This window comes from Salvelinus fontinalis, chromosome 9 (assembly GCF_029448725.1).
Source record: "Salvelinus fontinalis isolate EN_2023a chromosome 9, ASM2944872v1, whole genome shotgun sequence".
NCBI classification, from domain to species: domain Eukaryota; kingdom Metazoa; phylum Chordata; class Actinopteri; order Salmoniformes; family Salmonidae; genus Salvelinus; species Salvelinus fontinalis.
Window position 1 is genome coordinate 50,857,412 of NC_074673.1, and position 25,788 is coordinate 50,883,199.

The window sequence follows — 25,788 nt, forward strand, 5'->3', positions numbered from 1 at the left end:
TGTCCATTAGGCCTATGGATTACATTTGTATCGTCATTAATTAAATAGAGCAATAAATGCCCCACTGTTATTCCATAGTCCGGGAACGCACTGTGCAGCTGTTACGAGCACATGTTTCACTGGCTGTCCACTGGTTTCAAAAACAATGATTGATAGGCAGCTTAAACTTCTTGAATGCAACCGTTATTGGGTTCAAATACACATTTAGATTTGTGATCATTCATCCACAACAACCACAATCCGTAAGGCGCAAATAGCTAAATGAGAGCGCAGTAGTGTGATTCACATCAATGCGCAATGTAGAATAAAAATAATAAGTGATATCCGTATCGCCGTAGACTACACCACTGCTGTCATCCTTACCTCCAAGCGTTTATTCAAGTTGGATAATATTTGGATGCCGACAGCAGTCGTACCATTGGAAGGCATAGCTTGGACTGTAGCCTACAAAAGCCTTTTCCTGCAATCCATCAAACCCATTTGGTGTGTCATCATAGTGGTCTTTGACTTCTGGCCAGACTTGATCAGGTGGAACAAACGTAAACTTGTGCCTTTTTTCAATGCTGATTTAGAATGTCATTGAGAAATAATTTTTAGATTTTTTTTCCTTTCTGAATTTAAAAGTAATCATCTAGTTTTTTTATTTTTTTTTATTTTATCCCCTTTTCTCCCCAATTTTCGTCGTATCCAATCGCTAGTAATTACTATCTTGTCTCATCGCTACAACTCCCGTACGGGCTCGTGAGAGACGAAGGTAGAAAGCCACGCGTCCTCCGAAGCACAACCCAACCAAGCCGCACTGCTTCTTAACACAGCGCACCTCCAACCCGGAAGCCAACCGCACCAATGTGTCGGAGGAAACACCGTGCACCTGGCCCCCTAGGTTAGCGCGCACTGCGCCCGGCCCGCCACAGGAGTCGCTGGAGCGCGATGAGACAAGGATATCCCTACCGGCCAAACCCTCCCTAACCCGGACGACGCTAGCCCAATTGTGCGTCGCCCCACGGACCTCCCGGTCGTGGCCGGCTGTGACAGAGCCTGGGCGCGAACCCAGAGACTCTGGTGGCGCAGCTAGCACTGCGATGCAGTGCCCTAGACCACTGCGCCACCCGGGAGGCCCAATCATCTAGTTTTTAGGAAGTATGTAATCTGATTACAATAATTTAGCTTGTAACATAAAGGATTACATGTAAGGGATTACAAATCTTTTACTCCCCAACCCTGCCTGTAATGTGTTGCTTGAGCTTATGCAAGGATAAAGACCGACAGCACAAATACAGTGGATGACCAAAAGTATGTGGACACCTGCTCGTAGAACATCTCATTCCAAAATCATGGGCATTAATATGGGATTGGTCCCTCCTTTACTGCTATAACAGTAACTGCAGTAACTGCTAACACTCTTCTGGGAAGGCTTTCTACTAGATGTTGGAACATTTCTGCAGGGACTTGCTTCCATTCAGCTACAAATGCATTCGTGCAGTCAGTGTTCCAATTCATCCCAAATTAGTTTGATGGGTTTGAGGTCAAGGCTCTGTGCAGGCCAGTCAAGTTCTTCCCCACCGATCTCGACAAAACATTTCTGTATGGAACGTGCTTTGTGCACGAGGGCTTTGTCATGCTGGAACAGGACAGGGCCTTCCCCAAACTGTTGCCACAAAGTTGGAAGCACAGAATTGTCTAGAATGTCATTGTAGCGTTAAGATTTCCCTTCACTGCAACTAAGGGCCTAGCCCGGACCATGAAAAACAGACCCAGACCATTATTCCTCCTCCACCGACCTTCACAGTTGGCGCTATGCATTCGGGCAGGTAGCGTTCTCCTGGCATCCGCCAAACACAGATTCGTCCGTAGGACTGCCAAGATGGTAAAGCGTGATTCATCACTCCCAGAGAACGCGTTTCCACTGCTCCAGAGTTCAATGGTGGCGAGCTTTACACTACTCCATCCGACACTTGGCATTGTGCATGGTGATCTTAGGCTTGTGTGCAGTTGCTTGGCCATGAAACCCATTTCATGACGCTCTTGACAAACAGTTCTTGTGCTGACGTTGCTTCCAGAGGCAGTTTATGCTCTGAAGCTATGCGCTTCAGCACTCGGCGTTCACATTGTGAGTTTGTGTGGCCTACCACTTTGCGGCTGAGCCGTTGTTGCTCCTAGACGTCTCCACTTCACAATAACAGCACTTACAGTTGACCGGGGCAGTTCTAGCAGTGCAGAAGTTTTACGAACTGACTTGTTGGAAAGGTAGCATCCTATGATGGTTGAAAGTCACTGAGCTCTTCAGTACCGGCCATTCTACTGCCAATGTTTGTCTATGGAGTTTACATGGCTGTGTGGTCGATTTTATACACCTGTCAGCAACGGGTGTGGCTGAAAATAGCCGAATCCACTATCTTGAAGTGGTGTCCACATACTTTGGAATATATAGTGTAGTTCTATGTTGTGTGCTCTTCCACCATGTCTCACAGGTAGTGAATGAATGGTGCAGTGTAGCATCAGTCTTCTCCTCTCACTGCATCTGGTATGTGAGCTGAATTTGATATCCATATGGAGGGGAAAGGCTGCAGCACAAAGAGGGGGAACTACAGATGGAATGACTGGGAGAAGAAATGACGGAGCTAGACAGACCGAGGCAAGCAGAGAGAGAGGGGAAAGGCAAAGGGAGCTATAGATCAGGGGCCGTATCCACAAAGCGTCTCAGAGTAGAAAAATGGTCGTAAGTGATGAGAATAGAGCCTTTTACTCCTACTCTTAAGGGTAGAAACAATAGCTATATATGTCTCTTTAGTGATGCGAGTCCTACCTAGTTGACAGATGTTTGGGAGACCTCATGAGCTGGCCTAACCAGTTAACAGTTACCGGCAGGTGTCTTGATTATAGAAAAAAGGCAACGTGTCCGTGGTTCCTGCGCCATATGCTATTGCTTTGGAGTTATTGAAAGAACCTTTTGATATTTCTATATAATCAAGCCTTAAATAATCTAGATCTACAGTGCATTCGGAACGTATTCAGACCGCTTTACTTTTTCCACATTTATTATTCTAAAATGGATTTATATAGTTTTTTCCCCCCTCATCAATCTACACACTACCCCATAATGACAAAGCAAAAACATATTTTAGAAATGTTTAACAACTGAAAATATTACATTTACATAAGTGTTCAGACCCTTTACTTAGTACTTTGTTGAAGCAGCTTTGACAGTGATTACAGCCTAGAGTCTTCTTGAGTATGACGCTACAAGCTTGGCACACATATATTTGGGGAGTTTCTCCCATTCTTCTCTGCAGATCCTCTCAAGCTCTGTCAGGTTGGATGGGGAGTCGCTGCACAGATATTTTCAAGTCTCTCCAGAGATGTTAGATTGGGTTCAAGTCCGGGCTCTGGCTGGGCCGCTCACAGATATTCAGAGACTTGTCCCGAAGCCAATCCTGTGTTGACTTGGTTGTGTGCTTAGGGTTATTCTGTTGGAAGGTGAACCTTCCTCCCAGTCTAAGGTTCTGAGTGCTCTGGAGCAGGTTTTCATTGAGGATCTCGCTCACTTTTGCTCCGTCAATCTTTCCCTCAATCCTGACTAGTCTCCCCATCCCTTCCACTGAAAAACATTGCCACAGCATGATGCTGCCACTACTGTGCTTCACTGTAGGAATGGTGCCAGGTTTCCTCCAGACGTGACCCTTGGCATTCAGGCCAAAAAGTTCAATCTCGGTTTCATCAGACCAGAGGAGTGCTGCAGAGATGGTCGTCCAGAAGGAAGGTTCTCCCACCTCCACAGAGGAACTCTGAAGCTCTGTCAGTGTGACCATCATGTTCTTGGTCACCTACCTGACCAAGGGTCCTTCTCCCCCGATTGCTCAGTTTTGCTGGGCGGCCAGCTCTAGGAAGAGCCTTGGTGGTTCCAAACTTCCATGGGGGAAGATGGAGGCCACGGTGTTCTTTGGGACCTTCAATGCTGCAGAAATGTTTTGGTACCCTTCCCCAGATCTGTGCCTCGACACAATCCTGTCTCGGAGCTCTACGGGCAATTCCTTCAACCTCATGGCTTGGTTTTTGCTCTGACATGCGCTGTCAACTGTGGGACCTTATATAGACAGGTGTGTGCCTTTCCAAATCATGTCCAATCAATTGAATTTACAACAATTGGACTCTAATCAAGTTGTAGAAACATCTCAAGGATGACCAATGGAAACAGGATGCACTCAATTGAGTCTCATATCATAGTGTCTGAATACTTATGCAAAAAAGCTATTTCTGTTTTTTTTGTGTTTTTTTACATTTGCAAAAATGTGTAAAAACCTGTTTTTGCTTTGTCGTTATTGTGTATTGTGTGTAGATTGATGAGGAAAAACATGAATTTAATACATTTTAGAATAAGGCTGTAACTTAACAAAATGTGGAAAAAGTCAACGGTTCCGAAGGCACTGTACATGCAACAGTATACAGTTGAAGTCGGAAGTTTACATACACCTTAGCCAAATGCATTTAAACTCAGTTTTTCACAATTTCTGACATATAATACCAGTAAAAAGTCCCTGTCTTAGGCCAGTTAGGAACACCACTTTATTTTAAGAATGTGAAATGTCAGAATAATAGTAGAGATAATGATTTACTTCAGCTTTTTATTTCTTTCATCACATTCCCAGTGGGTCAGAGTTTACATAACCTCAATTAGTATTTGGTAGCATTGCCTTTTAAATTGTTTAACTTCCACAAGCTTCCCACAATAAGTTTGGTGAATTTTGGCCCATTGCTCCTGACAGAGCTGGTGTAACTGTCAGGTTTGTAGGCCTCCTTGCTCGTACATGCTTTTTCAGTTCTGCCCACCAATTTTCTATAGGATTGAGGTCAGGGCTTTGTGATGGCCACTCCAATACCTTGACTTTGTTGTCCTTAAGCAATTTTGCCACAACTTTGGAAGTATGCTTGGTGTCATTGTCCATTTGGATGACCCATTTGCGACCAAGCATTAACTTCCTGACTGATGTCTTGATGTTTATATCCACATAATTTTTCTGCATCATGATGCCATCTATTTTGTGACGTGCACCAGTCCTCCTGCAGCAAAGTACCCCTACAACATTATGCTGCCACCCCTGTGCTTCACGGTTGGGATGGTGTTCTTCGGCTTGCAAGCCTCCCCATTTTTCCTCCAAAGATAACAATGGTCATTATGGCCAAACAATTCAATTTGTGTTTCATCAGACCAAAAAGTACAGTCTTTGTCCCCACGTGCAGTTACAAACCGTAGTCTGGCTTTTTTTATGGCAGTTTTGGAGCAGTGGCTTCTTCCTTGCTGAGCGGCCTTTCAGGTTATGTCGATTAGGACTCGTTTTACTGTGAATATAGATACTTTTGTACCCGTTTTTCCTCCAGCATCTTCACAAGGTCCATTGCTGTTGTTCTGGAATTGATTTGCACTTTTCGTACCAAAGTACGTTCATCTCTAGGAGACAGAATGCTTCTCCTTCCTGAGCGGTATGGCGGCTGCGTAGTCCCATGGTGTTTATACTTGCGTACTATTGATTGTACAGATGAACGTGGTACCTTCAGGCGTTTGGAAATTGCTCCCAAGGATGAACCAGACTTGTGGTCTACAATTTTTTTTCTAGTGACTTGGCTGATTTCTTTTCATTTTCCCATGATGTCAAGCAAAGAGGCACTGAGTTTGAAGGTAGGCCTTGAAATACATCCACAGGTACACCTCCAATTGACTCAAATGATGTCAATTAACCTATCAGAAGCTTCTAAAGCCATGACTTCATTTTCTGGAATTTTCCAAGCTGTTAAAGGCACAGTCAACTTAATGTATGTAAACTTCTGACCCACTGGAATTGTGATACAGTGAAATAATCTGTCTGTAAACAATTGGTGGAAAAATTACTTGTCATGCACAAAGTAGATGTCCTAACCGACTTGCCAAAACTGTAGTTTGTTAACAAGAAATTTGTGGAGTGGTTGAAAAACGAGTTTTAATGACTCCAACCTAAGTGTATGTAAACATCCGACTTCAACTGTATCTTGCGCTTTTGACAATTATTTTACAAGGACTATTTCACATGATATGCTTAAATACTTTACTCATAACCATTAGGCTAATAAACAATCACTTATTTTTATTATTTCAAGTTGTCCCTTTGGAGCGCAATACCACATTGTTAAAAAATTTGCTTTGAAGGAATCCATGTTGATTGTGTTCGATGAAAATGATAGACCCTTCAAAATGTTTCATGCAAGTGTCTTGATGCCTACTGTGCCCAAGTGATTTAGAATTTTTAAACGGGAGTGACGAGTGTGTTGATAGAACAGTAATACTATCAAAATTCTGCTTTAAACAACCATCAGAATAGTTTTTTTTTAAAGGTATGCATACCAATATGTTAGGGAAGAATTAAGAGTAGGCAAAGTGATAGTGTCAAACTAAAGATATGTCAAAGTTTTGGTCACATTCACTGTGAAAAATCTGTCGGTGCCCTTTAGCAAGGCACTTATCTCTAATTGCTCCTGTAAGTCGCTCTGAATAAGATCGTCTGCTAAGTGACTGAAATGTACATTTTGTCTGAAGCGTGCTATAGAGTTCACAGCTGGTGATGCCTCTGCGATTGGTTATTCCCCATATTTTCAACAATCAAAATATTTCATTTGCGCTACCTCAAACTATTGTAAGTACCAGCTGAGAACTTTTATGAATTGATTTTACACCTGGCTCAGTTTCTGAGCAGTGTCTTATCACCCTAAAACCTACTCTGAGCTGAAAGGTTTTTGTTGTTGTCTTAGAACATGTTTTAACAGGATCCCTAGGACCTTTTCTGAGATTCTTTGAGGCTACAGGCCTTTCCACAGAAGTCAGGGTCGATATTCTTTAGCGTTGTCATCGAAGACTTTGGCAGGCAAAACCCTCATGTTCTACTCTGACCTTGGCTTGCCCAGATTTAATGATGATGTTGGAACTGCTTATGGCTGAAGCTCAGCAAACTCTAAAGCTCCAGCAAAGCTTCGCCACAGTGTGATCGTTGGGGTTGGTGGCAGTCCATCCTGACTAAGTTTACTGGTTATTTGTGGCTTATCTCTTGAGAAAGCACATTAACATGTTGATTAATCTCAATTAAACTGTCAGTCTGTTGGGGAAGATTTAACATATCAGCGGAAGACTAGAATGCGGACCGTTGAAGCTGTTTGCTGATCATTTAAAAGTACTGTTGGGATTTAATGTACAACACGTTGGACAGTTCTGGGTGAAATGCAAGGCTGTGACTGCATGTTTTCTGGGAAATGGATGGATGATGACTGGATGATGTATAGCTTGACCTCATCCATTCCTTGTGTTTGTGTGGTGATATCGCTTCCATCGTGGTGTTCTTTTGGGCTGCAGTGTATATCAAAGGTGTGTGTGTGTGTGTGTGTGTGTGTGTGTGTGTGTGTGTGTGTGTGTGTGTGTCTGTGAGAAAAGGCTGTCGTCACACAACACTAGGCCTCGGCGCAGGACGTGTACGCCGTTCGCAATGCAAAACAGGTCTTTAGTTGAGTCTCTATGGCTTGCTACTTTAGTGTGAATGACTTGGCTGGATTTTGGCATGGTCCTCGCATGGTGCACTGCAAGACACCCATGTCTACCTTTCTCCATCAAGTGGTTTAACTACCAGAAATGGTGATCCGGGCCATTGGGGGAATGGGCTACATGCTCGATTACTGTATCGCCACTTCTCCTTGATCAGATGGAGGGGTGGTGCAACTGTGTGTCTCCTCTCCCCGCTGCAGGCTTCGAAGGCTGCTCCATGGTGCCCTCTATCTACCCACTGGAGACGCTGCACAACTCGCTTTCCCTCAAGCAGGTGGACGAGTTCCTCAATGCTGTGTGTGAGGACAGCAGCGACGCCCACGCTAAGACCATGAAAGGTAGGTATTCTAGTCAAGGTAGGTATTTGGCGCTTTCCAGAAGCAACATGCCTAGCTTGCACACTCCGGACCTGATCCACATTCTGTTTGTGCTGTCCTGCAAACTCCGATGGTCATTGGCGTGATAATGACCATAAGAGTTGGCAAGACAGTACAAACAGATCTGGGAACAAGCTAACAAATACATACACTATAAAAGTATGTGGACACCCCTTCAAAATAATGGATTTAACTATTTCAGCCACACCCGTTGCTGACAGTTGGATCAAATTGAGCACATAGTCATGCAATCGCCATAGAGGTGCTACCTTTCCAACAAGTCAGTTCGTCAAATGTCTGCCCTGCTAGAGCTGCCCCGGTCAACTGTAAGTGCTGTTATTGTGAAGCGGAAATGTCTAGAAGCAACGACGTCTCAGCCACGAGTTGGTAGGCCACACAAGCTCACAGAACGGAAGCGCCTATTGCTGAAGTGCTTAAAAACATCCTCGGTTGCAACACTCACTACCGCGTTCCAAACTGCCTCTGGAAGCAACGTCAGCACAATAACTGTTTCGTCGGGAGCTTCATGAAATGGGTTTCTATGGCCAAGCCTAAGATCACCATGCGCAATGCCAAGCGTCAGCTGGAGTGATGTAAAGCTGTCCGCCTTTAGACTCTGGAATCACGCTGCACCATCTTGCAGTCCTATGGACTAATCTGGTTTTGGCGGATGCCAGGAGAACGCTACCTGCCCGAATGCATAGTGCCAACTGTGAAGTTTGGTGGAGGAGGAATAATGGTCTGGGGCTGTTTTTCAGGATTCGGGCTAGGCTCCTTAGTTCCGCTGACGGGAAATCTTAACGCTACAGCATACAATGACATTCTAGACAATTCTGTGCTTCCAACTTTGTGGCAACAGTTTGTGTAAGGCCCTTTCCTGTTTCAGCATGACAAAGCCTGGTACATACAGAAATGGCTTGTCAAGATTGGTGTGGAAGAACTTGACTGACCTGGGGGGGACCAATGTCACATTAATTGATTTTGGAATGAGATGTTTGCTGAGCAGGTGTCCACATACTTTTGGTCATGTACTGTATATTTTGTGTCCGAGTCATCAGTGTCTTTCTCAGTGGCATATAATACATATCCCCTGTAGGTCTCCTAATATAATGTTTAGTAGTGTACATCTTATATAAACACCATTTATCGTTTCCCTCCAGCTCTCTCTGTCTTGTTCGACACGTCAAGCCAGGGGTATGGCCAGGCACACACCTACCCCCCACCAAAGGCCCTCTCCTCCTCAGAAACTCCTGTTCGGCCCCCCACCCACCCACTATGCTGTGAGTATACTGACCTCCGTGTTCTTCCGTGTCCGTCCGACCACCACCCCAAGCCTTTACCCAGATGGGTGTAAGCAATATGGCGGACGCTCCTCCCAACCTCATGGGTAGATCAGATCTACAAACATGAAAATGATGGTAGGGAAAAGGGATTGTTTTAGGATCCAACACCACAATAGCAATGCTTAGTCTTAGCCACACTTACATTGTCCTAGAGCAGGGTTATGTTCAATAGGGCATGCGATAGAAAATGTTTAATAAATCCCATTAGTACCTCCCCATTTGTTTGTCCCCAGTGTTTTCTTCCGTTTGTTGCCTATTACTGCCTAATGATCATGACACAGGCTAACAGCATGACCAGCACCCATAACCAGGCAGAGAGAGAGAGTTTTTTTTTCCCCACAGCATGAAATATAAAAATCCTGCTTTGCTGGGCCTTAATCTGTCAAACTAAATGAGAGCCTTGTGTTTGTGTCTTTCATCGCCAAGAGGAGAGACGCGATCAATTATGACTTCAGTAAAGTAGGACTCGGCATAATAACACCACTTAGTTTTTCCGAGCCGTCTCCGACTCGTCACTGGGGTCCGTTGTTGTCGGTGCCCCGCCTCCCTCTTCCCTCCCTTCCCACTCGTGCCTCCAGTGGGCTACATGGTGATTCATTTGGCCCTTTACCAGTATTTTAGGATTGCTTCAACAGCTGCTCTGAGCTGCTTTCTCAGTCTCTCTTTCTCTCTCCTCATTCCTCATAACCCATTTAATGTCTATTATGGTGTGGAGGAGGAGTAGAAAACATGCTGGATGTTAGAAGTGTCGCTTAGATGATTAGCAGTTTTGTTTTCATTTGAGGTGGCGTGACATTGTTTATTTTCCCAATAGTCAGTGCAACTGAATTTAGTACAGAAGTAGCTATTAAAAATGTTGCCTAGTCAGACCATTATTACTGTTCCAGCTGGCTGATAGGCGTTACTAGGTAGGTAATGTTAAACGTAGCATAGAGATTTTCAGAACAACCTTTTTAATTGTCAATACGTCCTCAATTCTCGACTTGGAAGACAACACGTCTTCTTAACTTCCATGTCTAATTGCAAGGGGTTTGTTTGAATTTAGAAAATTCTCTGTTATTCAATTAAATCCATGTTTGGCTCCATGAAGTAGTCCAACAATGTGTATTCTGCCATCTTGTCTATGTACAATCTTCTCTCATTGATTGAGACAAGTGGGTGTCCACCCCAAAGTGCTGCATGTCATGATGACACTCGCCCGTCTGTCAATGAGAGAGAATTTGAAATATGTGACGACCGCCTCGATTCGGTCTTATGTAGCAAAATTTTAAAAAAAATGTTTTTTGCATTGGATAAAAGTAGAAACTCAGAGCTAGAAAATGGTACATCATACACTACAGTTGAGGAACAATGGGAAAGTAATTCTGCTTTGAAAGTTGATCAACTTGTAACTTACTTTTGAGAAAATGGCCCTTGAATGTTTTGGTACACCTACTGGACAGTTCATCTTTGTCTACACCCATTCAGCATCGTTCACACCATCTTAAGTCTTAGTCCCACCCATCTCTTCAAGGATTCACACGTGAGGCCATGTGCTAAACAGAGTGAGTAAGGTAGTGTAGTAAACAACCAACGACTAAAAGTGGTGAAAGTAGTATCTTACAATAGGATAAACTGCAGGTAAAAGTACACTTTATCTAATCCTTGGCCTATATCCTTATCTGACTTTGGTGCGGGTCATGTTCTTCACATTACAGTCTCTGGTAAACACAATGTCAAATAAAATAAAAAGTTGATTTGTCACATGCACAGGATACAGAAGGTATAAACAGTATACTGCAATGGTTACTTGCATAGTAGCAATATCAACAACAAAGTGTCCAGATAAAATATATGTTATAAATATTAGATGACGCTTACCAGACACACTTGTCTAAATTGATGGGTCATGTGAAGGAAATGCTATAACCCCCGGCCACATCTAGCTAAGTGGGACGGCAGGTAGCCTAGCCATGTAGCTAGCTAAACAATGCTGTAGTATTAATCTGCAGGTAGCTAAAGCTAACCAACCAGGTTCAATGTTAGTTAGCTGTAACTAAGAATGAAAATGGATTTCTGATTAAAATAATATTACTACACATCATACACGTGACGTTCGCTAGCTAACAATACGCTTAAACTTGCAATGGAAACGACTTTGACAAAATTATAACATCTGAAAATGTAGCAAGACTCCATTTTTTTATTTGACCTTTATTTAACAAGGCAAGTCAGTTAATTAAGAACAAGTAATTTTTTTACAAGGACTGCCTACCCCGGCCAAACCCTCCCCTAACCCGGACAACGCTGGGTCAATTGTGCCCTATGGAATTCCCAATCACGGCCGGTTGTGATACAGCCCGGGAACGAACCAGGGTCTGTAGTGACGTCTCTAGCACTGAGATTCAAATTAGTGGATTCGGCTATTAGAGCCACACCCGTTGCAGGCAGGTGTGTATATAACCGAGCACACAGCCACGGACTCTCCATAGACAAACATTGACAGTAGAATGGCCTGTACTTTGTGGCAACAGTTTGGGGAAGGCCCTTTCAGCATGACAATGCCACTGTGCACAAAGCGAGGTCAATACAGAAATGGTTTGTCGAGATCTGTGTGGAAGAACTTGACTGGCCTGCACAGAGCCCTGACCTCAACCCTATCAAACTCTTTTGGGATGAATTGGAACGCCGACTTTGAGCCAGGCCTAATCGTTCAACGTCAGTGCCCGACCTCACTAAGGCTCTTGTGGCTGAATGGAATCAAGTCCCCACAGCAATCTAGTGGAAAGTTTCCCCAGAGGAGTGGAGGCTGTTATAGCAGCAAACGGGGGACCAACTACATATTAATGCCCATGTTTTTGGAATGAGATGTTCGACAAGCCATGTAGTGTATTTGTATGTGGTTGGATGGAGATATATGGAGGCAAAACGGATTAAACACCAGTAGTTGAGTTTCACCCAGGACTATGCCTAATATTCTAATTTCCCCAATTTCAATCACAACTCAATTACTTTCACCTAATATTTGACCTGTTTATGTGTGTGTGTGTCTCTCTTTCTCTTTTCATTGTGTGTGCGCAGTAAACAGTGGCCCCCCCAGCACAGTGTCCAGTGCAGGGCCCTCCTCCCCCACCTCGGTGAACCCATCAAATCCAGCCATACACTTCAGCTTCAGTGAGTAGTCCGCAACCCCCTCACTGGATCCCACAGAGGAACCGCAGGACAACCCAACACCTGGACCTTCAGAGGCAGCCATTATTAATCCATCCATCCACACTGTGCCCGTCAACCTATGAGTGCCTTCAAACTCTTGTTCGTAATCAGTCACATACAGTGCTGGACCCTGAGGACCGTTCGTCCTATTTTGTGGACAAAAACAAACCAAAACCCTCAGGCTTTGTCTGTCCAACCAACACTGCCCCATTTGAGCGACAGCCAGGGGAGCCTATGGCCAGTGTCCTCGGCAGGGTATAGACCCGCCTGAGGCTGGATGCATCCCTACAGCCCATCTGTCTGTCCTTGATTCAGACTGCCTGCTGATGTGGTTGCTGAACAGAGACAATGGGAGAAACTAGATGTTTTTCCATATCCTATTCTATATGGAACCATATATATACATATACACACACAAAATCTGTCTCTGCAGGAGTACCTCTTTTTTCAGAGACAAACATAATTATTGGCATACAGGTATAGTTGAGCCAGTTGATCAAATACAGACTGCTTTCTCAGTTTTGTGTGTCCCTCTTTTTATATTCTGTTTTAGGGTGACTGTACTTTACGTGATTTTGGGGGGGAAAGGTTACAATACAACAGGAATACTGTACACTGAGTATACAAAACATTAAGAACACCAGCTCTTTCTGACAGCCTGACCAGGTGAAAGCTATGATCCCTTATTGATGTCACTTAAATCCACTTTAATCAGTGTAGATGACGGGGAGGAGACAGGTCAAAAAGGGATTTGTAAACCTTGAGACAATTGAGACATGGATTGTGTGTGTGCCATTCAGAGGGTGCCCAACTCAATATTAGGAAGGTGTTTCTTGTATACTCAGTGTATGTTTCATATCGTGTCTACACAGCATTTTGTCACAAAATAATACACAACTCATATTTTATATACACAATTGGTTTTATGTTTGAGTCCCATGTGAAATATATTTCATATCCTTATCTCAAACATACCAAAAATATAAACAATACACGTGTCTCAACACCTTACATACAAATCTGTGGTAAATATGTGTTTTACAGTATTTCAAGGGTAAACCACTCCAGAGGGAAATAGCTGTACCCTTTAGGCTTCCTGAGTCTGGATTGGGTCCTCAAACTATTTTGAACATTTCTGCTGTCTTGCCAAAGTTATGTTTTTAATGTTAATTTAAACGATTGTGTATCAAATGATGTAATACATATTATTTGGGCATTTGTATTGTCCCAGTAGGGGTAAATAAAGTTGAATTGAATATGTATTTATGGTTAAAAAATTACCTTTTTTAGAAAGAAGGTATGCATTGAATCGTTTAACAAAAACAATGGTTTTCTTGTACAGTAATTCTCCAAATTGTAAAACCAAAAGGTTTCTATGGATTCTGAAGAGAACATGAATGTCATTGTATTTGTAGTTGGTATGTAGTAGTCTGTATGCTATTTCCAGCTCTCAACTGCACTAATGTCAAACTAGCACTGCTGAATCTGTAGAACAAAGCTTTATTTTTCTGTGAGTTTTCTTCATTGTTTTTCTTGATAGTAATGATTTATTTAATGACTGGTGTTTCTAGGTGAAATTAGGACTGTTTTTCTGTTATTGTGGTTATTTACTGTGCCATGTAATATCAGCCAAAGATACTTGATGCTGTATAAAATCCTCTCCTTAGACGTTGTCTTATTAAGGTCTAGAAATAAAACACCAAAAGGTTGTTTTATTAAAAGTAATATTATCTGATTTCTGAAGGTTGTGGTTCTTCATTCGTCTCAGGCAATAAAAATCTATTTTAACAAGTCTAATAGGGGCACTATTGTCTGGGTGTGTGGAGGGGGGGGTTGTGGGTGCAGCAAGGTTCACTATTACAGTGTAGTATGATATGCTCGGTACTCAGTGGCACCACACATTGGATCAAAGATGATCGTTTGCTTCAATTAGTTTAAGTTGTCGATAGTGTGTAAGCGCACCGTTCATGTGAATGATGGGAGAGAAAGAGATCTTTAACAAGCCTTCATTGTACAGTTCAGGAATGCCCATACAGAGCTTAAATGCGACATCACAGAATCAATAGGAAAATATGAAACCTACTACATCTTTTTATTGTGTTAGTTCTCCTCACATAGGGAAGAGCAGAAAGCCACTGAAGTTGCTATGTTTTATTGTGATTTATCAAAGATCGTGTAAGCTGAGGAGAGTCCCACGTAGACCACATCCTCCAGCTCCAGAGTCACTGCATTGGATACATAGTCATAACCCCCACTATTACACGAACCTGCCCACATTATTTTCTGCCAGTGCCCAGCTCTGTTTTCTAAAACAGCGTTCTCTCGCTTCAGCTCATCCACCTGGCTCTCACTGGCTGTCACTCTGGCCTCCAAGTACCTCAGCTCCACGCTCTGTTGCACCACCATGTCTAGCAACCCTCTCAGCTCAGGTGTCGGGATGCGTGGTCTCTGTAGTTTCGGTCCTGTGACTGTTGAACAGTGGTGTAAAAATACTTTTAAGTTGTTTTTTGAGGTATCTGTACTTTATTATTTAGCCTATTTAAAAAATAAAAATCAACTTCTCTACATTCCTAAAGAAAATATGTACTTTTTACTCTCTTACATTTTCTCTGACACCAAAAGTACTGGATACATTTTGAATTCTCAGGCAGGACAACAATATGGTTCACGCACCTGTCAATATAACACGTTGTCATCCCTACTGTCTCTGGTCTGTCGGACTCACTAAACATAAATACTGCATTTGTAAATTATGCCGGTGTGTGGGAGTGTGACCGTCTGTCCATTAATTAAAAAAAAAATTAAAACGAGACAATCGTGGTGTCTGGTTTGCTAGTGTGTGTATGTATGTATATATATATATATATATATATATATATATATATATTTAAGGAACTTGATGTATAGCTTTTACTTTTACTCAATTATGACCATGGAGTATTTTCTCCACCACTGCTGTTGAGTTACGTTATTCTCCCTGATCCCAGACAGAACGGCAACGCCGGCAGAGCTACAGCACCTCTTCATTCTGAAACAGAAATGATGCATCTATGAGGCTCAGTCCGCTTCTTCTTATACACACTGGTCATGGTGAACTGATACATGGGAATTGTAACAGGTGTACTCAGTGGAACATTTGAAGAACATAGCCAAGGATGGTGGGTGATGTAGCAGAACACGGGTCAATATTACTTCATGACATGTCATTCAACTTTAAGGCCATGGGAAAATCCAAGCTGTCGTTTTCTTTCGATAGACAGTATTTCTGTGTGTGAATGTGGATCTGTGTGCCCGTTTGTGGGAGACTGGTCCCATCCAGTTGTCCAGTCTAAACAGGGCATTTTGTCCCTGGTCTATCAACAGGCTGCGTTGTGTTAATTGTCCTTATCGTGGTGAAGGTCTGGACCGACGGAGCCTGTGTTATTGATCTATAAAGAAAGAGAGGGGTGATGTCTGACAGCTGAGTATATCTGAGTCACTGCTCTTGGCTGGGACGCCTCTCTCTCCCCTCTATCTCTCCCTCTTTCCTCTCCATCTCCTCTCCTTCTCTTTCCTCTCACCCCCCTCTCCCCCTCTCCCATTCCGGCAAACCACAATGATGACTCCTTCCTTGGCTCCGGCTCTAAAGTGTTGCTATGGATACCACTTCAATTCAGCTAGCCCCCTCTTTGTAATTGACTTCTCCTAGAGATGGCGGGTGAATGGAAAGAGCTGCGTCACCCTACAGGGAGTGCGACGGAAAAGCTGCGAGTCTGCCTTCTCACCGAATGCTAAACACTGATGTCATTCATACCCACCACTGTTGGCCACACACACACTGGTGCACATACACAAACATACACACACACTGAATACATTTAGATGGGGTTGTATTGTGTTTTAAATGATCAAATCTAAGTGGCTAATGAATTTAAAATCATCAACGATTACACAAAACAAGTTTGAAAATGTATTTCCATTATTGTCCTCTTAAATCAATGGCTCAAAGATATTAAGAACATAGTAGACCTAACCTACAACACTACTCATACTTGGGTTACAGATCTAATAATTCATTAAAAAAAATATCTGAACGCTTTCCAAAATCTCATAGCACATAAAAAGTAAAAACACAAAAAATGTAAATGGAGATTAAAAGTCTCTCTGCTTGGGTTTAAGTTGAGGCAATTTGTATTTGATAGGCATTGTAGTTCAGCGTAAACGGCATCGACGGGAAAGCCAATGAGAAACAAAGACAGTCTGATAAAAAAGGCCCGGAGTGCTTCTTCAACATCACACTACACCTGCTTCTCTGAATGGTCAGTCACTCCATTGGAGTCGCTTCTCTGGTACTGGTCCTCCATTGCTATGAATGTAGCACCCACCAGGTGATGCCACAACCTCTGAAAAGCACACGAAAAGCCACATCTTGGCAGTGGTTAGGAACATTCCCTGAACAGTCCCTGAACTTCCTCTGCTACCTATGGACACAGGCATGCTGTTGGTTTAATATATACTTCCAAAACAGACTAAACAAAAAGTCACATTATTTGAATCCAAACAGCCAGCTAGCTATCAAGCCCAAATACTTTTCATCACAATCCTGAAACTCTTAAGAGTCAAGAACACAGGATATAGAGCTAAAACCCTAGATCAGCCAAAACCCTGATTTAGAAATGCAACAAAAACCACTTAGAAATAATACAAATATGGACAATATTTACAGAGCTTTCTGCCTAGTCTACCTTACAGTGCCATGGCAACCACAGAACCCACACTGAATACATGGAATAGACACGAGTGGGCACACTTTATCTCTCACACACCAGTATTAATTTTGGCACTCTTTTTGGGGGGGAGTCTCAGTCATTTTGACTAAAATATAATGAAGTCACATTTGTCATTTGAATAATGATTTAGTCTAGTTGTCAAAATGACAAACAGTGAGCCATTTTAGTCAACTAAATGCCCTTTCATTTTAGTCACATCACATTTGTATTGCCTCCATAAACATAAATCACTTACTTCCATGTGCACAAACATACATAGCCTTGTCCTACCAACCTGCAGAAAAATATAACATCCTATTCTCATCCCAACAGCAGAAATATGTACAGTACCTGTCAAAAGTTTAGACACACCTACTCATGTAAGGGTTATTATTTTTACTATTTTCTACATTGTAGAATAATAGTGAAGACATCAAAACTATGAAATAACACATTTGAAATCATGTAGTAACCAAATAAGGGTTAATCAAATCAAAATATATTTTTGATTCTTCAAAGTAGTCACTCTTTGCCTTGATGACAGCTTTGTACACTCTTGGCAGTCTCTCAGCCAGCTTCTTGAGGAATGCTTTTCCAACAGTCTTGAAGGAGTTCCCACATATGCTGAGCACTTGTTGGCTGCTTTTCCTTCACTCTGTGGTCCAACTCATCCCAAACCATCCCAATTGGGTTGAGGTCGGGTGATTGTGGAGGCCAAGTCATCTGATGCAGCACTCCATCACTTTCCTTCTTGGTCAAATAGCTCTTACACAGGCTGGAATTGTGTGTTGGGTCATTGCGCAAACCAGATGGTATTGCGTATCTCTGCAGAATGCTGTGGTAGCCATGCGGTTAAGTGTGCCTTGAATTCTGTCACTAGCAAAGCACATCACACCCCCTCCATGCTTCATGGTAGGAACCACACATGCAGAGATCATCTGTTCACCTACTCTGCGTCTCACAAAGACACGGCGGTTGGAACCAGAAATCTCAAATTTGGACTCATCAGACCAAAAGACAGATTTCCACAGGTCTAATGTCCATTGCTCGTTTTTCTTGGCCCAAGCAAGAATCTTCTTCTTATTGGTGTCCTTTAGTAGTGGTTTCTTCGCAGCAATTTGACCGTCAAGTTGTAGAAACATCTCAAGGATGATCAATGGAAACAGGATACAGCTGAGCTCAATTTCAAGTCTCATAGCAAAGGGTCTGAATACTTATGTAAATAAGGTATTTCATTTTTTTACATTTACAAACATTTCTAAAAAACAGTTTTTTCTTTCTCATTATGGGGTATTGTGTGTAGATTGATGGACTTTTTTTTATTTGATCAATTTTAGAGTAAGGCTGTAATGTAACAAAATGTGGAAAAGGTCAAGGGGTCTGAATACTTTCCGAATGCACTGTATACTCTATATATATATAGTTATATTTTAACCAAGAAAGTTTGATTACAAGTGAGACTAGAGATGACGAATGGGTCATCAACTGCCAACCAGTCAGCCCACATGTTTAGTTTTTTGCGTGTGACTTTCTAAAAACAGCTCATTGTTGACTTGTGTGTGGTCAATGCTAGCTTTGTTCTTAGACAAAGAGAAATATGCAGCGTTCACTCGACCCTATAGTAAGGATATGACTGTGTAGCTAAATGGCACTCCTCTCTTGAGTTTGAAACCATGAGCCTGAAGTGTAATACTAGAATATGGGAAATTATTTGCCCTACTCTCACAGATGCCTAACTCTGATGATATGCATACCAGCCCTGTACAAAATGTACATGAAACACACTGACATGCCCCCTGTTTCCTTTCCAATATGTATCCCTTTCTCAAACATTTAAACCATGGATTTGTGAAGGAATGCATTCATTCATTGTATGGTGTCCATAGTGTTTGGTAATCATCCATTAAGTAGATTGCCCGTGGGCCGCCAGTTGGGGAAACCTGGTGAATGGTGTCCATAGTTGTATGGCTTCAGCTTCAGAATGGTGAATGGTGTCCATAGTTGTATGGTGTCAGCTTCAGCTTCAGAGTATAATGTATTATATTTTCTGTTATTTAATTCATTTCTCCTTTTGACTACATTTGAACTAATACATCTTTCCCCGTGTGTTCAGTTTAGTCTGCATATGGCAACCCTTCCTCCTCCCCCTCATTTCCATAGGAGTCACAACACGACACAACACTGACTCACATAAGAGAGAAAGATCCCAAAACAACAACAGAGGCTCATGGTCTGATTTCAATAAATGTATTTTTATTTGTCATCACCAGGCTGTTTCCCTTTTACAATGAATCTGCAGTAGTTCTAGTTTTGCATTTTAGATTTAAAGAGCGAGAGAGCGCGCGCGAGAGAGAGAATATTGCACTGAAGATAGTAACAGAACTATGATTAATACAGCGGCAAAAACAGAAAAACTACAGTAGTACAGCGTTTTCTTATAATAACAACATCTTAGGGCAAAACAGTAAAGCACAGCCCAGTAATATTATATGCCATCCCAGTACCAGTTAAACAATCGCCTGTATCAGATATACGGTTTTAAGAGAGCATTTCTTGTTTTATTTCCATGTTAATAAATTATTACATTCAGGATAATAACTAAATAGATCACATGCAGAGATAAGATGGGAGAATGATAGAGAACTTATGTTCAGATGACTTCATTTTTTCATAATGAGAGAGATTGAACTGAAATATATTTGTTATTTTTCATCTGTACTTACAGTAGTCAGCATTGACTGTTTCTTTGTTCAATGCCTAGGATTTTGATACGCTTGATTCAAATCCTCTAACATGTAAATGTATAACAAGAAGGATCATATGTTTCATAACATGTCTATTTTGATTTTGTTTTAAGGTGTATATACATATTTGTGTACCGCACATGAATGTACATGTATCATTCATTTAACTTTTTAAAAAATTGTTTCAATGTTTTCAAGTCATATTCAGGAAAAGAAAAAGCTGCAGCTGCAGTTGGTACTTTTTCTGTGTTATTGTGTGTTTCTGTAAGTATTGGACATAACTGAAAATTAAACAACAGCCACTGCAATATGGATAAAACGAGAGATCCATTTTGAGTTCAATTTTTGTTCTAGAAATTAAATCCGAATACAGTAGTCCTCCACTGATTTCGGATATATTTGTGTACAATTGTATGTATGTTTGTTCGTTTTTTTAAATCCAGCAGCATTGAGTATTCATGGGTTGCACGTTGCGTTACCATATTGTTTTAAACGTACGTTTTAGGACTGATGCCCAGCTGAGAATTCCACTCAATGCAGTCTCAATAGGTACCGATGAAGATTTAGTCTTAAGAGCATTACTGTGGCTTGAAAACACCATGACATTTCAAAAGGAGGCAAATCATGAGCAGGTCAAGCTGTTGTCATCATTGTGATGTGGCCAGATTGACTTCAGATGCAGTATAACTATAGCGAAATTAGGATTGAGGGGAGAGCACTGACATTTTTGCTAGCTAACATTAGTATTGCTAGCTATCTCTGACTAACTTTGCTAGCACATCGCAACATTGCCATCTCTCTAAAGTAAACTAGACGACATAATGCTGGCAAAGGTGTTTTCTAATAATTATTTGTTTACTCTAGCAATGTCATCGTATTTCCAGGCAACTATAGTGTAATTTTGACGGAAATCATTAGCCCCCGTTCAGATAGACTGAGCATTAAGCATCAGTCGGACATCAATAAACTGCGGCATTTGTAGAACATTGAGAATAATTGCAACGACGCGACCGAGTAAAATAGGTGCAACCCATAAATATGGGGAAAACCCATACAATATATACGTTAAGCAGCGCATCTTGACCCTGGTTCAGATTTCCCTCACCCATACAGTACTAGGTCTGTACACCGCCGTATAATTTGATAAATTCGGTTAGAAACACTTGCAACATATTGTAAAATATCCAAGGCCATAAATTTGTACCTTCACTGACAACCTCTCATAGGCTTAGTGTGGCCCCTTTTATCCTGGGGTATGTAATTTAGCATCCGGACAAACATGTCTTTATCTGGTTGTAATCTGACCAGAAAACATCTAGAATATGAAATGATTTTCTGCTTATGATGTATTCTTGACCAGAAAAAAACAGTTAAGAACCAAATATCACGTTATACTGCCTAATTTTGCCGGCTGGGCTGATTGCTTGATCAAAGTATTGATACATCTGATTCATACATGCCCTCCCTCTCTAACCTAAGTGACTCTAAACAGTATTCAACATGACATGCATATCGACGCTATCGCAGTGCATAATAAATCTGTAGCTTACACATTGAGTATCCTAATAATACTGAAAGGAAACATTCACTCGGAGCTGGGTGAGTCTGGCTAGCTCTGCTGCCAGGCTAAGAACAGACCTGGGGGGGAGGCTCTCCTGCATACTGTTATATCAGCTTACACTACAGTATTCTCAGCACATTTGAATAAGTTCAACAAAAGGACAAGGATGGCATCCTTCCCAGGCTAGCACAAGATGGCTGCAGACTGTGGGTTAATGGTTTCAGCCTAAGAGGAGACTCTGTTTAGGTTCTGAGTCCAATAGAGGGAGAGAATGTTCCCCTTGCAGGTCGATGTCTGCAGTCTTGGATTCTGCAGCAGACTATGAGTCAGAGACAGTATCTCCAGCAATACCAGTGTGCCCCACCCAGTCCACTCTCTCTGGCCTCAACTCAGTAGCCCCAAACACACAACGCAGCAGTTCTAAATAGAAACACATTACATTTTAAGAATCACTAAGCAAAAAAAATCTATGACAATCAGACGCTTATTATAAAATAAATGTTCAGTCATCTTTTGGAAAATACAATCTAAGAAATGTAAACAAAAGAGACATTCATAGTTGTGTTAGTCCTACATTTACTGTAACTGATATTGAAAAATAAAAAAAATCGAATACTGATCATGTATACATAACTGTAAATGAATTTGATAAATACAATTACCAAAAAAAACTCCCCAAAATGTAATAAAACAATATAACATGAATCAAAATGTGACTAAGCTCTATGGAATTGAATGCGAATCAGATTTGTAATGAGCGCCAATGAACAGTGCGACAATTTTAAGAAGCTCCACCTCCTGATTAACCAACAAAAGTACACACCGCACTGGCTAACTCAGCATTAAAAAAAAAACTATGATGTATCTTCAAAACCCCAACCCTGTCTCCGTGTGTACCACTCATGCACATACTTCAACACACAACTTAATTCTACTTGACCTGTGGTACACATTGCCACATCTCTACCCGCTATAATCAACAACATCACATTCATGCTCGTCTGATAAATATTATCTTAGGGTTGAAAAGTCTTCTTTTTTAACTAGATAAATTGCTACCTGCGTTATTTTTTTATTTTTTTTTACCTCTTCAATTAAGAAATCATTCTGAAGAACAACTCATTTTTTTTATTTACATACAGTATGGAGTACTTTCGCTAGGTACTTGTTCTAAAAATCAAACGCTACCATAGTTCACATTATGGTAAAGAATGATAATCATATATTTTCTGTGCTTCTCTCACTAGAACCGCAGCCCCACTCCTAAACCCCTCGTCTCCCCTCAGGAAAGTGCATTCTTGCTTGGTGCAATACCTTGCTCTTTGATCATGTTATTGTTTGATACATTTGCTGGGTGACACTTTAAGATAGGTGACAAATGCTGACCAGCATATAAGTAACTGAATCTAAATGTGCTGGCTAAGCTGGCTAATTAGCTTTTCACCTACCAACTGTGTGCGTATACAGCATCCATCCATATGGATATTAGGCTAACTAGATATCCCTGGACAACAACTATCGATTTGTCCATGTTGCATTTTCTCCACAGTTTCTTGACTTATCCCTGGATCCAAGTTCACCTCTCCACAATGGCTACTACGAAAGAGAATCCCTTATCATACTCCTCTCTAATCCTTCTCTCTTGCCCAATATACCACAACCAGAAGGCACATGAGAGCGACCGCCTACCACCGCAGTCATTTTTGCAAAATAACACCCACACAACCAAGTCTCACAAGGACGGACTAGACTCTGTTACTACATTCTCCATGGAAGGCCACTGCAGTTTCCATCGCTTCATTAAATCGTTTCATACAGACGGTATAATATAAATAAACGGGAGAAAACGTCAAATGTAATGAAAGTGCATTTAACATCCTCCTCTGCTGTGTTATCACAAAATAGCATACCTCTAATAGAATCTCTCCATATATCAATATATAATGTTTATACTGTATGTTTTTAATTGAGTATTCATCTAATACAACCAACAAAGACGACGATAAGGACTTCAGATATTTATAAAGAACCATTACGTCCAGCAGAAATATGGTAAATATAGAAATACCATCTCATTGCCCGGTACCTACAGTAAAACGTTCACTTTAGCGTACACCCAGCCAAACGTTTAGGTATCAGAACCCGTTTGTACTCCATACTTGGAGACTGCAAGGACTAGACACACGGTCAAGAACCCTCTACTTCTTCAAGGAAGGAGTCTGAGCTAAATGCAAGCGACATTCTTCAGCTACTGAGGGAAATAACCCATAAAAGCTAGTTCTTTAAATAAAAGTGGCACCTTCAGGCGCCTCCTAAAGCTTCACAACAAGCAATGTGGTATAGTCCTTTTTTTGTTGGAACATCAGTTGACGTAGTTAGAGTACTGAGAAAGCCAAACGCTATAGAATAGAAAGCTGCATCCTACGTAATATCTCCAAACAGGAGTAAAATCTCATATTGAAAACAAAGCCTCAACTTAAGATACTTACAAAAATACTACCATCATACAACATTGTGCGTAGTCTGCGTACAATTGAGATCAACTAACTGTTCACCTCTTAACGGCTTTGGACTTATTTCGGAGAGTGTTAAACACCTCAAAAGTGTTTTGGCACTTACTTTGGCCCTTCTGGATGTGCAATTTTTAAATAGTATTTCATTTTGTTGGGTATTTCTCTGAGTTTAAGACGATCAGTAAGACTGTTTAGGTTTCACATGTTGAATCTGACAACTTTGCACCGTCTTCATTGACTGGGAGTTGACATTGTTAAGATGGCACTTTTAGTTGGAAAGTGTTGTCCATTTAGATGTTGATTTGGGTGCGGTATGATGGGAAAGCTTTGAAATAACTATCGAGAATTACCCTCATCACAGATGATCACAAAATGTGTGTGTTGGGGAGGTTATATGTGAAAGCAAAATTTAATAAGATCAAATAAAGAGGTGGTTTTATCGTGCAAGTATGTTGTTTAAACCGAAAGCGCGCTAGAAATGAATGCACCTCACACCTTTATACAGCTACCATGGACCCTATATCAATGTTTCTGCCTGACAGAGGTGGCTGTTCTCAGGTGACATTGACCAGTTGGAAGCCAGTACACCAACCGAAGACTACAGCAAATGCAATGGAATCTTACACCATGAGAGAGCAAAATGTGGAGCTGACAGAAGAGAAGGCTTTGGGAGGATAGAGAGTAGCAAAGGACCTCTCTCTACCTGCCAAAGATGGAGTGATGAGGGGAGGAGGGTAAAATAGCAAGGGGTGCAGAACTTAGAACTCAATCTTGCAGGCAGGGAAAGACTCGTCCTGCATGACCACTGTGCTGCTGCTGGCCAAGACCATAATGTTCAGGTCCTGCTGTTTTTCGTGTGTCTGTTGGTACCAGTCCCGCGTCACCTCCGTGTCATGAGTAGGGATCAGAGTCACCTAGGGTAGAGAGGAGGACATGTATGAGTCAAAACTACCAATACTGTACATCAATACATTAATCAAGCAATCAGCCCAGCCGGTAAAATTAGGCAGCATATCTTGTCCTTAACAGTTTTTTCTGTTCAATAATATTTCATATAAACAGATTATAACCAACCAGGAAAATAATTTTCCTGACAATCCCAAAACGTCATATTCTAGATGTTATCTGGTCAGATTACAACCAGGTAAAGACATGTTTTGCCAGATGCTAATTACTGTTTTTCAAAATGTTCTATTAAAACCAGTATACAACCTGACAAAAGATGTCATACTGATGTTATTGCAACCAGAGCCATATATTTAGGGTGTGTTCTTAAATTCAATCTGGAGTGCCAGAGTGCGCTCTGGGCATTCATAAATTCAGAACGTTGTCAGCGCATACTGGACACTCTGGCCGATGAGTAGGGTTGATCCGAGCGTTCTGACCTCACAACGGCAGTCAAGTACCCACGCTAACTGGCTAACGTTTGCTAGCTTCTTAGTTACTTCCGGACACAAATGAGAGAACACCTCACTCTGACCATTTTAATCGCCCGAGCAGAGCTGGTTAGGCTGTTTTCATGTTACCCAGAGCGTTGGTGACTGTAACTGTGCTGCTGGCAACAATTGAATTACACTTTTTGCAGACGTTTACTGACACCGGCCATATTCAATGGGTGTTGAGCGTTTGTAAATTCATCAGTTATTCTGCGCTCTGACACACTCAGACGAGAGTGCTCTGAAATCAGAGTAGATAGCCAGAGTGAATTTAGGAATGCACACTTAGAGAGTTGGGCCAACTTTTAGAATTTTG

The 25,788-nt window shown here is 41.6% G+C and overlaps 2 protein-coding genes across 10 annotated transcripts in view; one reads left to right on the forward strand and one right to left on the reverse strand.

Annotated features, from left to right (window-relative positions):
- LOC129862804 (inositol hexakisphosphate and diphosphoinositol-pentakisphosphate kinase 1-like) overlaps nucleotides 1–15,037 on the forward strand; it is a 67,082-nt gene extending 52,045 nt beyond the window's left edge. For 7 of the 9 annotated variants that reach the window (XM_055934789.1, XM_055934791.1, XM_055934794.1 and 4 more), the window contains 3 exons: nucleotides 7,759–7,896; nucleotides 9,096–9,215; nucleotides 12,339–15,037. In XM_055934789.1, the coding sequence (XP_055790764.1) occupies nucleotides 7,759–7,896; nucleotides 9,096–9,215; nucleotides 12,339–12,439 (359 nt within the window). In that variant the 3' untranslated portion in view covers nucleotides 12,440–15,037. Of the gene's footprint in view, nucleotides 1–7,758; nucleotides 9,216–12,338 lie in introns of those variants that run through there. The other 2 variants (XM_055934793.1, XM_055934796.1) reach the window with 2 other exon arrangements.
- Nucleotides 15,038–19,449: 4,412 nt separating this feature from the next.
- The window catches only part of LOC129862806 (microtubule-associated protein 1B-like), an 86,596-nt gene continuing 80,257 nt past the window's right edge, over nucleotides 19,450–25,788 (reverse strand). Inside the window, exon 7 of the mRNA XM_055934799.1 lies at nucleotides 19,450–24,950. Coding sequence (XP_055790774.1) covers nucleotides 24,795–24,950 — 156 coding nt within the window. The 3' untranslated portion in view covers nucleotides 19,450–24,794. The remainder of the gene's footprint in view (nucleotides 24,951–25,788) is intronic.